This window comes from Diorhabda sublineata, chromosome 6 (assembly GCF_026230105.1).
Source record: "Diorhabda sublineata isolate icDioSubl1.1 chromosome 6, icDioSubl1.1, whole genome shotgun sequence".
In the NCBI taxonomy this organism is placed as follows: Eukaryota; Metazoa; Arthropoda; class Insecta; order Coleoptera; family Chrysomelidae; genus Diorhabda; species Diorhabda sublineata.
Genome location: NC_079479.1, coordinates 34,762,293 through 34,776,924, shown reverse-complemented (window position 1 = coordinate 34,776,924; position 14,632 = coordinate 34,762,293). Strand labels below are relative to the sequence as shown.

General features: G+C 36.5%; 1 protein-coding gene across 1 annotated transcript in view; it reads left to right on the top strand.

Moving 5' to 3' along the window:
• Positions 1-14,632, top strand: part of LOC130445138 (uncharacterized) — a 37,483-nt gene that overhangs the window by 19,057 nt on the left and 3,794 nt on the right. Inside the window, exon 2 of the mRNA XM_056780662.1 lies at positions 13,311-14,551. Coding sequence (XP_056636640.1) covers positions 13,311-14,551 — 1,241 coding nt within the window. The remainder of the gene's footprint in view (positions 1-13,310; positions 14,552-14,632) is intronic.

The window sequence follows — 14,632 nt, the reverse complement described above, 5'->3', positions numbered from 1 at the left end:
AACTCTGGTAAAACAAGTTTGTTTTTCAGAAATTATGTTTAATCTAAATTGTGGATATGTATCAAATGTGTTCATCAAAGTGGATTCGGTTGTTCCTGAATTATTTTCCTGCCATAAATGCAATTTTCGAGCTTTATAATACGAGATTATTTTGTAAAATAACCGAGATTAAAGGAATGGGACGCAATGCGGGACTAATTCGTTAAAAAAGTTCAATTTGAAATAAATATTTCGCACAAAACTATTCGTATTAACGAAAACAAGTTACTTATAATCATAATTTTCAAACTGTTTCTAATAACGAACACTAATACTAGTAGGAAGACTTTTGAGACATCGAAATAAGTTACAGCATCCTGATGGAGCTCTTTATATACACTACAATACACTACAAAGGTCCTTACGAGAATAAAATGTAGAAAAGAGTCCAGTCAAACAAGCACCGAATACCAAACTAAGAAATGAAAAATAATATTTACTCCCCGTATAAAATTCGGTAAACATCGTCAGTCCACGTGGACTCATCATCTCCACTGTTTACCAATGAAAACATCGAATAGTAAGCATAAATGCATTTCTATTGGTCGAAACTGTATTTATACGATTTCTTCGAAATATTCCAGCCAAAAAGTTTGCTATAAGATTATTTTGGTATGAATATTGAGTCTTTAAAGTTTTGATTTTTCAACTTTGAACAATAATATTGAGCTTTAGAGCCTACGGGATCCATTATAGAACAATGATTGGGCACCAGGAGCTACAGAATAACGAATAATGGATGTTAGTTCCTAAAGGATAACTTCTAGCATCAATATTGGCTCAGAGAACCCACAAGAATAGTTTTTGTATTAATATTGGGTCATTAGAACCCACAGGAGTAATATAAGTACAAAAATTTGGTCTCAGAAAACATGAGATTACTTTTGGTGTGAATATTGGGTCTTTAAAGTTTAGAGAATGATTTTTGAGCCTACAGGATTACTTTGAACAATAATATTGAGCTTTAGAGTCTACGGGATCCATTATAGAACAATGATTGGGCACCAGGAGCTACAGGATAACGAATAATGGATGTTAGTTCCTAAAGGATAACTTCTAGCATCAATATTGGCTCAGAGAACCCACAAGAATAGTTTTTGTATTAATATTGGGTCATTAGAACCCACAGGAGTCGTATAAGCATAAAAATTGGGTATCAGAAAACATGAGATTACTTTTGGTGTGAATATTGGGTCTTTAAAGTTTAGAGAATGATTTTTGAGCCTACAGGATTTCTTTGAACAATAATATTGAGCTTTAGAGTCTACGGGATCCATTATAGAACAATGATTGGGCACCAGGAGCTACAGGATAACGAATAATGGATGTTAGTTCCTAAAGGATAACTTCTAGCATCAATATTGGCTCAGAGAACCCATAAGAATAGTTTTTGTATTAATATTGTGTCATTAGAACCCACAGGAGTCGTATAAGCATAAAAATTGGGTCTCAGAAAACATGAGATTACTTTTGGTGTGAATATTGGGTCTTTAAAGTTTAGAGGATGATTTTTGAGCCTACAGGATTACTTTAAACAATAATATTGAGCTTTAGAGCCTACGGGATCCATTATAGAACAATGATTGGGCACCAGGAGCTACAGGATAACGAATAATGGATGTTAGTTCCTAAAGGATAACTTCTAGCATCAATATTGGCTCAGAGAACCCACAAGAATAGCTTTTGTATTAATATTGTGTCATTAGAACCCACAGGAGTCGTATAAGCACAAAAATTGGGTCTCAGAAAACATGAGATTACTTTTGGTGTGAATATTGGGTCTTTAAAGTTTAGAGAATGATTTTTGAGCCTACAGGATTTCTTTGAACAATAATATTGAGCTTTAGAGTCTACGGGATCCATTATAGAACAATGATTGGGCACCAGGAGCTACAGGATAACGAATAATGGATGTTAATTCCTAAAGGATAACTTCTAGCATCAATATTGGCTCAGAGAACCCACAAGAATAGTTTTTGTATTAATATTGGGTCATTAGAACCCACAGGAGTAATATAAGTACAAAAATTTGGTCTCAGAAAACATGAGATTACTTTTGGTGTGAATATTGGGTCTTTAAAGTTTAGAGGATGATTTTTGAGCCTACAGGATTACTTTGAACAATAATATTGAGCTTTAGAGTCTACGGGATCCATTATAGAACAATGATTGGGCACCAGGAGCTACAGGATAACGAATAATGGATGTTAGTTCCTAAAGGATAACTTCTAGCATCAATATTGGCTCAGAGAACCCACAAGAATAGTTTTTGTATTAATATTGTGTCATTAGAACCCACAGGAGTCGTATAAGCACAAAAATTGGGTCTCAGAAAACATGAGATTACTTTTGGTGTGAATATTGGGTCTTTAAAGTTTAGAGAATGATTTTTGAGCCTACAGGATTACTTTGAACAATAATATTGAGCTTTAGAGCCTACGGCATCAATTTTAGAACTAAAATTGGGCACCAGGAGCTACAGGATAACAAATAATGGATCTTAGAGCCTAAAGGATAACTTCTAATATGATTATGGGGTCTTAGAGCCCACAAGAAAATATTGGGTCAATTTTTGTATGACAGAGAAAAAACCAAATTTTTTGTCATCATTTTTGAGATATGAAAAGAAGGGAATTTTTTAAAAATTCGAAATTTTTTTCTTCTTAAAATCGTGAATAATTTGGAAAATATGTGTCCTAAAGCACCCAAATTGCTACGATCCAACGAACTCTTCATACTAAAGTTGATTCTAGACGGAATACGATTAATTTTTGATTTTGGTGGGAATGGCACCCATGAAACCCATTGATTTAAAAGAAAAAACCATTAGATGTTCCACTTATTTGAATTACAGCTCACTCATTTTACGTACAAAAGACTTTCAAAAGTGCTCATTTTAAAGCTTATTTCAAGCACTACAAAACCCCGTTTCATTAGAATGGATAAAATGTATCTGATCGCCGCTAGATGGCATTGAATACATCGATTAAATTTCAGACGACAAAATAAAAAACGGCTTTGATCTTTAATATCTCGCTTAATATTGCACTTAGAACACTTTATAAAAAACTGATTGGTACAGTTTTTTATCTGCTACAATCCGAATTTTCAATTGCCAATAACTTGAAAAGTATTGGGTTTTTTGGAAAACTTTAAAGGACATTTTCTTCTCAAAATTAAGCATACTATCGATATCCGAGGTTATTTGGGAAAAAACTGAGTAAAAGGGTTGTAGAACTCGTATAAAAGTTCCAGCAGCAAAATACTCTGTCTAAATATTAATTTGTACTCATATTTGTGAAGCGCTAATCCGAACGATTTATTTACAAAATCAGCTCGAATTTATTAAGGCCGACACTGGAGTTAGTACATTTATGTTGCAATTATAAATAGTCTGACTTAATTACTGATTTTCATAGCGTTTCATGAGTGTGTACATACATATTTGTTGGTATTGTGAAGTCAAACGATGTCAACATACATTTCCAGTGTTGAATTAACGCATTTACTCTAGGACAAACAACAGGCAACATCCAATAAGTGAATTTAGTCATAACACAATTGAAATCGAAGATACCGCATACTTTTTGTGTCACATGAACCCCGTGAGGGTATCAGCAAGATATCTGATGTTAGTTTACAAGAATTTACGTGGATGGTTATCAAAATAAGACTTCCGTTCAAAGCCAAACACTATTTACCAGTCGGTAACCCAATATTAGTACTAAAAGTGATCCTTCTGACGCTTAGACCCTTTATTTATTATTCTGAAGACCCCAAATTAATTCCAAAATTGATCCCGTAGGCTCTAAAGCTCAATATTATTGTTCTCTGAGCCAATACTCATGCTAGAAGTTATCCTTCAGGAACTAGCATCCATTATTCGTTATCCCGTAGCTTCTGGAGACCCAATTTCAGTTCTAAAATGGAACCATTAGGCACCAAAGCTCAATATTATTGTTTAAAGTAATCCTGTAGGCTCAAAAATCATTCTCTAAATCTTAAAGACCCAATATTCATACCAAAAGTAACCTCACATGTTCTGACACCCAGTATTTATACCAAAATAGATCTTGCGGGTTCTTATGACTCAATATTAGCTCCGAAAATATTCTTGTAGGTTCTCTGGCCTGATATAAATGCTAGAAGTTATCCTTTTTATCCTTCAGGCACTAAGATCCATTGTTTGTTATCCTGTAGCCCAAAATTGGTTCCAAAATTAAACCTGTAGGCTCCAAAACTCAATATTATAATCTTAAAGTAATCCTATAGGCTCAAAAGTGATACTCTAGGCTCTAAGAACCCAATATTCATTTCGAAAGTTTCCCCGCATTTTCTAAGACCCAATATTTATGCCAAAATGGATCCTGTAGGTTATAATGACCCAATATTAGTTCCAAAAATATTCGTATGGGTTCTCTGGATCAATATTGATACTAGAATTTTTCCTTTTTATCCTTTAGGCATCAAAATACATTGTTTGTTATCCTGTAGCCCTTGTGGGCCCAAAATTAGTTCCAAAATTAAACCTGTAGGCTCTAAACCTCAATATTATGGTTGAAAGTAATCCTATAGGCTCAAAAGTCATACTCTAAGCTCTAAGAACCCAATATTCATTTCGAAAGTTTCCCCGCATTTTCTAAGACCCAATATTTATGCCAAAATGGATCCTGTAGGTTATAATGACCCAATATTAGTTCCAAAAATATTTGTATGGGTTCTCTGGATCAATATTGATACTAGAATTTTTCCTTTTTATCCTTTAGGCATCAAAATACATTGTTTGTTATCCTGTAGCCCTTGTGGGCCCAAAATTAGTTCCAAAATTAAACCTGTAGGCTCTAAACCTCAATATTATGGTTGAAAGTAATCCTATAGGCTCAAAAGTCATCCTCTAAGCTTTGAGGACCCAATATTCATTTCGAAAGTTTCCCCGCATTTTCTAAGACCCAATATTTATGCCAAAATGGATCCTGTAGGTTATAATGACCCAATATTAGTTCCAAAAATATTCGTCTGGGTTCTCTGGATCAATATTGATACTAGAATTTATCCTTCTCATCCTTCAGGCATTAAAATACATTGTTTTTTAACCTGTAGCCCTTGTGGGCCCAAAATTAGTTCCAAAATTAAACCTGTAGGCTCTAAACCTCAATATTATGGTTGAAAGTAATCCTATAGGCTCAAAAGTCATCCTCTAAGCTTTGAGGACCCAATATTCATTTCGAAAGTTTCCCCGCATTTTCTAAGACCCAATATTTATGCCAAAATGGATCCTGTAGGTTATAATGACCCAATATTAGTTCCAAAAATATTCGTATGGGTTCTCTGGATCAATATTGATACTAGAATTTTTCCTTTTTATCCTTTAGGCATCAAAATACATTGTTTGTTATCCTGTAGCCCTTGTGGGCCCAAAATTAGTTCCAAAATTAAACCTGTAGGCTCTAAACCTCAATATTATGGTTGAAAGTAATCCTATAGGCTCAAAAGTCATACTCTAAGCTCTAAGAACCCAATATTCATTTCGAAAGTTTCCCCGCATTTTCTAAGACCCAATATTTATGCCAAAATGGATCCTGTAGGTTATAATGACCCAATATTAGTTCCAAAAATATTCGTCTGGGTTCTCTGGATCAATATTGATACTAGAATTTATCCTTCTCATCCTTCAGGCATTAAAATACATTGTTTTTTAACCTGTAGCCCTTGTGGGCCCAAAATTAGTTCCAAAATTAAACCTGTAGGCTCTAAACCTCAATATTATGGTTGAAAGTAATCCTATAGGCTCAAAAGTCATCCTCTAAGCTTTGAGGACCCAATATTCATTTCGAAAGTTTCCCCGCATTTTCTAAGACCCAATATTTATGCCAAAATGGATCCTGTAGGTTATAATGACCCAATATTAGTTCCAAAAATATTCGTCTGGGTTCTCTGGATCAATATTGATACTAGAATTTATCCTTCTCATCCTTCAGGCATTAAAATACATTGTTTTTTAACCTGTAGCCCTTGTGGGCCCAAAATTAGTTCCAAAATTAAACCTGTAGGCTCTAAACCTCAATATTATGGTTGAAAGTAATCCTATAGGCTCAAAAGTCATCCTCTAAGCTTTGAGGACCCAATATTCATTTCGAAAGTTTCCCCGCATTTTCTAAGACCCAATATTTATGCCAAAATGGATCCTGTAGGTTATAATGACCCAATATTAGTTCCAAAAATATTCGTATGGGTTCTCTGGATCAATATTGATACTAGAATTTTTCCTTTTTATCCTTTAGGCATCAAAATACATTGTTTGTTATCCTGTAGCCCTTGTGGGCCCAAAATTAGTTCCAAAATTAAACCTGTAGGCTCTAAACCTCAATATTATGGTTGAAAGTAATCCTATAGGCTCAAAAGTCATCCTCTAAGCTTTGAGGACCCAATATTCATTTCGAAAGTTTCCCCGCATTTTCTAAGACCCAATATTTATGCCAAAATGGATCCTGTAGGTTATAATGACCCAATATTAGTTCCAAAAATATTCGTATGGGTTCTCTGGATCAATATTGATACTAGAATTTTTCCTTTTTATCCTTTAGGCATCAAAATACATTGTTTGTTATCCTGTAGCCCTTGTGGGCCCAAAATTAGTTCCAAAATTAAACCTGTAGGCTCTAAACCTCAATATTATGGTTGAAAGTAATCCTATAGGCTCAAAAGTCATCCTCTAAGCTTTGAGGACCCAATATTCATTTCGAAAGTTTCCCCGCATTTTCTAAGACCCAATATTTATGCCAAAATGGATCCTGTAGGTTATAATGACCCAATATTAGTTCCAAAAATATTCGTCTGGGTTCTCTGGATCAATATTGATACTAGAATTTATCCTTCTCATCCTTCAGGCATTAAAATACATTGTTTTTTAACCTGTAGCCCTTGTGGGCCCAAAATTAGTTCCAAAATTAAACCTGTAGGCTCTAAACCTCAATATTATGGTTGAAAGTAATCCTATAGGCTCAAAAGTCATCCTCTAAGCTTTGAGGACCCAATATTCATTTCGAAAGTTTCCCCGCATTTTCTAAGACCCAATATTTATGCCAAAATGGATCCTGTAGGTTATAATGACCCAATATTAGTTCCAAAAATATTCGTATGGGTTCTCTGGATCAATATTGATACTAGAATTTTTCCTTTTTATCCTTTAGGCATCAAAATACATTGTTTGTTATCCTGTAGCCCTTGTGGGCCCAAAATTAGTTCCAAAATTAAACCTGTAGGCTCTAAACCTCAATATTATGGTTGAAAGTAATCCTATAGGCTCAAAAGTCATACTCTAAGCTCTAAGAACCCAATATTCATTTCGAAAGTTTCCCCGCATTTTCTAAGACCCAATATTTATGCCAAAATGGATCCTGTAGGTTATAATGACCCAATATTAGTTCCAAAAATATTCGTCTGGGTTCTCTGGATCAATATTGATACTAGAATTTATCCTTCTCATCCTTCAGGCATTAAAATACATTGTTTTTTAACCTGTAGCCCTTGTGGGCCCAAAATTAGTTCCAAAATTAAACCTGTAGGCTCTAAACCTCAATATTATGGTTGAAAGTAATCCTATAGGCTCAAAAGTCATCCTCTAAGCTTTGAGGACCCAATATTCATTTCGAAAGTTTCCCCGCATTTTCTAAGACCCAATATTTATGCCAAAATGGATCCTGTAGGTTATAATGACCCAATATTAGTTCCAAAAATATTCGTCTGGGTTCTCTGGATCAATATTGATACTAGAATTTATCCTTCTCATCCTTCAGGCATTAAAATACATTGTTTTTTAACCTGTAGCCCTTGTGGGCCCAAAATTAGTTCCAAAATTAAACCTGTAGGCTCTAAACCTCAATATTATGGTTGAAAGTAATCCTATAGGCTCAAAAGTCATCCTCTAAGCTTTGAGGACCCAATATTCATTTCGAAAGTTTCCCCGCATTTTCTAAGACCCAATATTTATGCCAAAATGGATCCTGTAGGTTATAATGACCCAATATTAGTTCCAAAAATATTCGTCTGGGTTCTCTGGATCAATATTGATACTAGAATTTATCCTTCTCATCCTTCAGGCATTAAAATACATTGTTTTTTATCCTGTAGCCCTTGAGGGCCCAAAATTAGTTCCAAAATTAAACCTGTTGGCTCTAAACCTCAATAGTTTAGTTTGAAAAATAATCCTGACTCAATTAGTTACAAAATAATCTTCTGGGCTCTAAGACTCCATACTAATACTTCAAGGAATCCTGTAGAGTCTAAAATCTCGTTGTGGACTACGTATTACAAGCCAGAGAATAACCTCCAAAGAGTTGGATAATTAAAACTCCTGGACTATACAAAATCCCAATCAGAAAGTTGAATACGTGAAATTAGGATCATTGTTTTTTTGAAAACGATAAAGTAGAACATTAACCAAAGTTTGAGAAATCTTTTTAATGAAAAATGATAACAAAACGTTTTGGATTCAAACCCTATGTTTCTATTGGACGTTTGTGCAGCTCTAATCGACTCTAAACTAGTCAATTGTTTTTTTTTCATTCATAATTAATGACTTTATGAACACCTTCACGATTTCTGTTCATTTCCCGTCATTTGTTAGATGTAAATAACGAAACTCAACAATCTATTTAATCCCGATTCGAAAGTAGTTCAATCGATCAATTCAATAACTGTTAACCGCATTCCGCTCTGTATATACCCTCAAGTTAATTGAAAATCCTTGGAATACAGTAATGAGCTTTTATTTTTCAAGAAAGTACATTACGTAACATCAATACCTCAGTAAAATATCGAATTATTACTATAAAATTATTTTCCAATATAGGTAAATACGAGGGTTATGCTATACATTCCTTAATACTCAATAATTCTTGAACAAAAGCATGCGCAGATCAAGTCAAACTGATTATTTCAAGCAAGAACTCGCTCTTGAAAAAATCCTGAAGAAAATTAAACTCGAGATAACTTGGAACCGTCGGCGAGAGATCGGAAACTAATTTTTCCCTAGAACTGCAATTTATACGCAATTAAAATAGAAAAAATCGACTGAACTAGACCTAGAGACCTAAAAATCATCCTACAAACAAATAACGATCATTTGGGCAGCGTTTTTCCCTCCTACAGATCTCTAGAAATATCGCCCCTTCACCTGGTGAGCATTTTCAGATCCTGCTATATTCCCGAGCAATGGAAAGAGGTCCATCAGCCTCACCAGTTCACTACTGTCCATACCTTTGCATTGAAAGGGCTTTTGACAATACCCACTTTGTTATCTGCTGGTAACTCGAGAGACGTGGCGTCAAACTCTGTCTCAATGTTGAGTGTCTGTCTGTAATAACCAGGAGTTGCCTGCAGGGCGGATTCTCTTCTCCAACCCCGTGGTATCTGGTCGTTGACAATTTGATCACTAACCTAAATGTGACAGGGTTGTTTACGCACATGACTTAGTCATCCTTTGCGCGGGAAAGGACGCCCCAGTCTCGAAAAACCTTAAGACAAGAGCCCTGCGACTAGTGGGCATGAGGTGACAATCGGAAAGGCCAAGGATTAACCCAGGAAACGCAACACAGGTAACATTCCAAGGATTTGGAACCAAAAAGCATTGATCACTAAACTAAATATGACGTCCTTTGCACGGGAAAGGACGCCCCAGTCTCAAAAAACCTTAAGACAAGGCCCCTGCGACTAGTGGGCAAGAGGTGGCAATCGGAAGATTAAGGATTAACCCAGGAAACGCAACATAGGTAAAATTCCAAGGGTTTGGAACCAAAAAGCATTGATCACTAAGCTAAATATGACGTCCTTTGCGCGGGAAAGGACGCCCCAGTCTCGAAAAACCTTAAGACAAGAGCCCTGCGACTAGTGGGCAAGAGGTGGCAATCGGAAGATTAAGGATTAACCCAGGAAACGCAACATAGGTAAAATTCCAAGGGTTTGGAACCAAAAAGCATTGATCACTAAGCTAAATATGACGTCCTTTGCACGGGAAAGGACGCCCCAGTCTCGAAAAACCTTAAGACAAGGCCCCTGCGACTAGTGGGCAAGAGGTGGCAATCGGAAGATTAAGGATTAACCCAGGAAACGCAACATAGGTAAAATTCCAAGGGTTTGGAACCAAAAAGCATTGATCACTAAGCTAAATATGACGTCCTTTGCACGGGAAAGGACGCCCCAGTCTCGAAAAACCTTAAGACAAGGCCCCTGCGACTAGTGGGCAAGAGGTGGCAATCGGAAGATTAAGGATTAACCCAGGAAACGCAACGTAGGTAAAATTCCAAGGGTTTGGAACCAAAAAGCATTGATCACTAAACTAAATATGACGTCCTTTGCACGGGAAAGGACGCCCCAGTCTCGAAAAACTTTAAGACAAGGCACCTGCGACTAGTGGGCATGACGTGGCAATCGGAAGACTAAGGATTAACCCAGGAAACGCAACACAGGTAACATTCCAAGGATTTGGAACCAAAAAGCATTGATCACTAAGCTAAATATGACGTCCTTTGCACGGGAAAGGACGCCCCAGTCTCGAAAAACCTCAAGACAAGGCCCCTGCGACTAGTGGGCAAGAAGTGGCAATCGGAAGATTAAGGATTAACCCAGGAAACGCAACATAGGTAAAATTCCAAGGGTTTGGAACCAAAAAGCATTGATCACTAAGCTAAATATGACGTCCTTTGCACGGGAAAGGACGCCCCAGTCTCGAAAAACCTTAAGACAAGGCCCCTGCGACTAGTGGGCATGAGGTGGCAATCGGAAGATTAAGGATTAACCCAGGAAACGCAATATAGGTAAAATTCCAAGGGTTTGGAACCAAAAAGCATTGATCACTAAACTAAATATGACGTCCTTTGCACGGGAAAGGACGCCCCAGTCTCGAAAAACCTTAAGACAAGGCCCCTGCGACTAGTGGGCATGAGGTGGCAATCGGAAGATTAAGGATTAACCCAGGAAACGCAACACAGGTAACATTCCAAGGATTTGGAACCAAAAAGCATTGATCACTAAGCTAAATATGACGTCCTTTGCACGGGAAAGGACGCCCCAGTCTCGAAAAACCTTAAGACAAGGCCCCTGCGACTAGTGGGCATGAGGTGGCAATCGGAAGATTAAGGATTAACCCAGGAAACGCAACACAGGTAACATTCCAAGGATTTGGAACCAAAAAGCATTGATCACTAAACTAAATATGACGTCCTTTGCACGGGAAAGGACGCCCCAGTCTCGAAAAACCTTAAGACAAGGCCCCTGCGACTAGTGGGCATGAGGTGGCAATCGGAAGATTAAGGATTAACCCAGGAAACGCAACACAGGTAACATTCCAAGGATTTGGAACCAAAAAGCATTGATCACTAAACTAAATATGACGTCCTTTGCACGGGAAAGGACGCCCTAGTCTCGAAAAACCTTAAGACAAGGCCCCTGCGACTAGTGGGCATGACGTGGCAATCGGAGGGCTAAGGATTAACCCAGGAAACGCAAGGTAAGATCCCAGGGGTTGGAGATACTCCCAAAAAAGCATTTGGGAGTATCTGTGTCTTAGCAGCGTTACGAAACTTGCAGCTTGAAGCTGTGAATGTTTCTTTAGGTTAAAGAAAGACACTTGGCCAAATCAGGCGAATAAGGTGGATGTTGTAACGCGAAAATTGAATGATTAAGAAGCTGTAGGTAAACATTTTAACGTGTACCGGTATTTGCAACTTTTGGAAATCGTTATCAGTCATTTTTGGAACGAATTTTTCCATTTTTGGCGAATATTTCGGAAAGAGAAAACTTTCCGGAACGAAAGGCGCCTGTTAAAATCGTTTTTATCACAAAGTTTTTAGTTCGAATTCACAAATTCGTTGTGATCAACTCAATTTCAATCAGTCCAATGATATTTAGGTAAACTATATTGGAACGTGTCAGTTGGAAATTTGCATATACAATTAGACGTGTATTTACGTGTAAATTTAAATCGGGTGTGCTCCAAGTGATGATCATTGGATTTAAACTGAAAATCACGATTCCCATGGACGCAATCTAATTGTGTTTACATGGATTACTTGTTTCGGCTTCTGTTCTGTTTAACGTGTTTATTAGCACGTGTTATTGTGTATTTTATCAAAACCGGAACTGTTTCTACACGAGGCGAATACGAATTTGAAATTTTGTTTGCTATATAACCTGTGAATAGTTTTTGAATAATAATTATCGCAGAATAAAATATATACGGTATTTATTATCCAGACGGATATCCAAAAAGTAATTAATTAATCTTCGTAAACCTGAAAATTCCACCTACTAACTTTGGAAGGTGGTGCTGAAATCAATTTCACTATTTGCTCGATGGAATTTGTTTAAACCTAATTAGAAACGCGAAATACTTAAGTCAGTTGATTTTTCTGTTACATTTTCACGAGTTATCGGTTAAAAAAAGCCATGTACGGATGTACGGCGATCAAGCATAAAAAATCCTTTTCTCGAAACAGCTCAGACCATTTTCCACCCCTTATAACCCCATCGTGGACGAAACTACAACCTTGTATTTTTAATAACCAAACAAGTATTTAATAAACACGATATATTCCAAATTTCATTCAATTTGGAACAGTAGTTTGAGAATTATAGCTAATCAAAGTTTCTTAATTTCGACACCCGCCGACTGACATATTATCAAAAGTTTAAGGCACTTCTAGTAGACGTAGAAGCTTCAAATTTTGAATACAATTAGTGTAATATCATTTCAGTTTTATAGACGCATAAATCCCATGAAAAAAAATAATATAAACGATTGAATGTTAATGGTATAGTGCGAAAAGTACATTACATTTAATAAATAACATGTTTAAGAGCTTGATACGATTAAAAGTACATTTTAAATTATCAATTGAGGTTATGTTTATCGCGAATAATGTCCCAAGTTATAACTATACACAAAATGTGCGTAAAATAGACTAAGAAGCATCCAGCGTCAAAAAATTTAGCATCAAAGTACCTGAGGGAAACCCATAGAGACAGAGAGTGTTGTTAGTAATTAACTATGTTGATAATTCCATTCCAATTTTCTAAAACTCTAATCTAGATTTTGGAACGTCTTCGTCCACTATTTTACTTTAGTTTTGATGATACAGGGGGTTCTAGTAAAGTCGCAATGCTAGTAATGTTTGTAGTTGTACTATTGATACAAATATTGATAATACAAATTTGCCATTACGGCAATTATTATTATAATTTTATGTGATTTCATAAAATATTTTTTGTTGCAGTTCGTATTGATCGATCTATCGAAATAACGACAATACACCATGACAAACCGGAAACAGCCACCATACATATCGCGTCGTCGATGGAGAGCAATACCACCGGACAGGATCTGAATAAAATACCATTAAGTCAATCGGAACGTCACAAACGACTCCTTCCTTACATTAATTTCTACAAGTCTCAACCTAATAACCGGATCGTATACGAAAAACCGCCGAAAGGAAGTTACACACTTCACCGCGAGCAACGGCCGAATAATAACGCCAAATTTAACCCATTTACCGAAAGTAATTTAGCACCCGGACCGTTCAAGCCGATTCTACCTCGAATAATCAACGTTCAATACGTTCCAACAAATCAAAACAAAATCCCCAATTTCGGTGAAATATACGACAAGTTGTCCCAGTTGAAATTATCGCAAAACCGAAGACCAAGTTATTTTCAAATAAAACGACCGATATCGCAACAAAACTTTCTATCAAAACCGCAAATTTATAATAAGCAGAAACTAATCCAACCCTCAAAAACCACAGTAGAAACTTACACGCCGAGAAACGTCGATATACCGAGTGAACAAGATTATCAATTGTCAAATTTGTATTCGGATAATAAACCGTACGTAAATCAACAAATAGCCGTAGAAATCCCGCGATCTAGTATAGATATTCAAGAAAACTATAACGGATACTTGTATCAAGATCGTAAGAAACCTTTCATCATTGTTTCCGCTAATAATCGGGACGAAACTAGTAAAGAAATCTACGTGAGACCAATAAACAATCAATATCAATCGCCGCCTCAATACCGAACTGATCTAAATCCCAATTACGAACCGTTTCCCGAGCATAAACACACCCCGATGCAACCAGATTATCCCAACGCGAAAAATCCTATCAATTTATCCGCCATTTTGAAATATCTACAAGCTGTCAACGCCTTACCGAAAACCCTCACTTCCCATAACATCGATAATAGCATAAAAACTTTGGTCAACATTTTGAATTCGTTAAAAAAACAGCAAAAATTAACGAAACCCGAATATACCGATGAAATTGAAAACGAAGCAGATCTGTATCATCCTAATTACATCAGTGATTTGTATCCGGAAGATACCGAAGAAGGGGGAACGCCCGGGAAACCCGGAGTTGATTATCCGGCTCTATCTACCATACCTCGTACTAGTTTTAATTGTAAAACTCAGAGATATAAAGGATTTTTTGGAGATCCTGATACCAACTGCCAAGTAAGTATAATCAGAATAATATTACATCATTCAATTAGTCGTGTGATCGACACACACTTGGCGATGTCAATTGTCAATGTC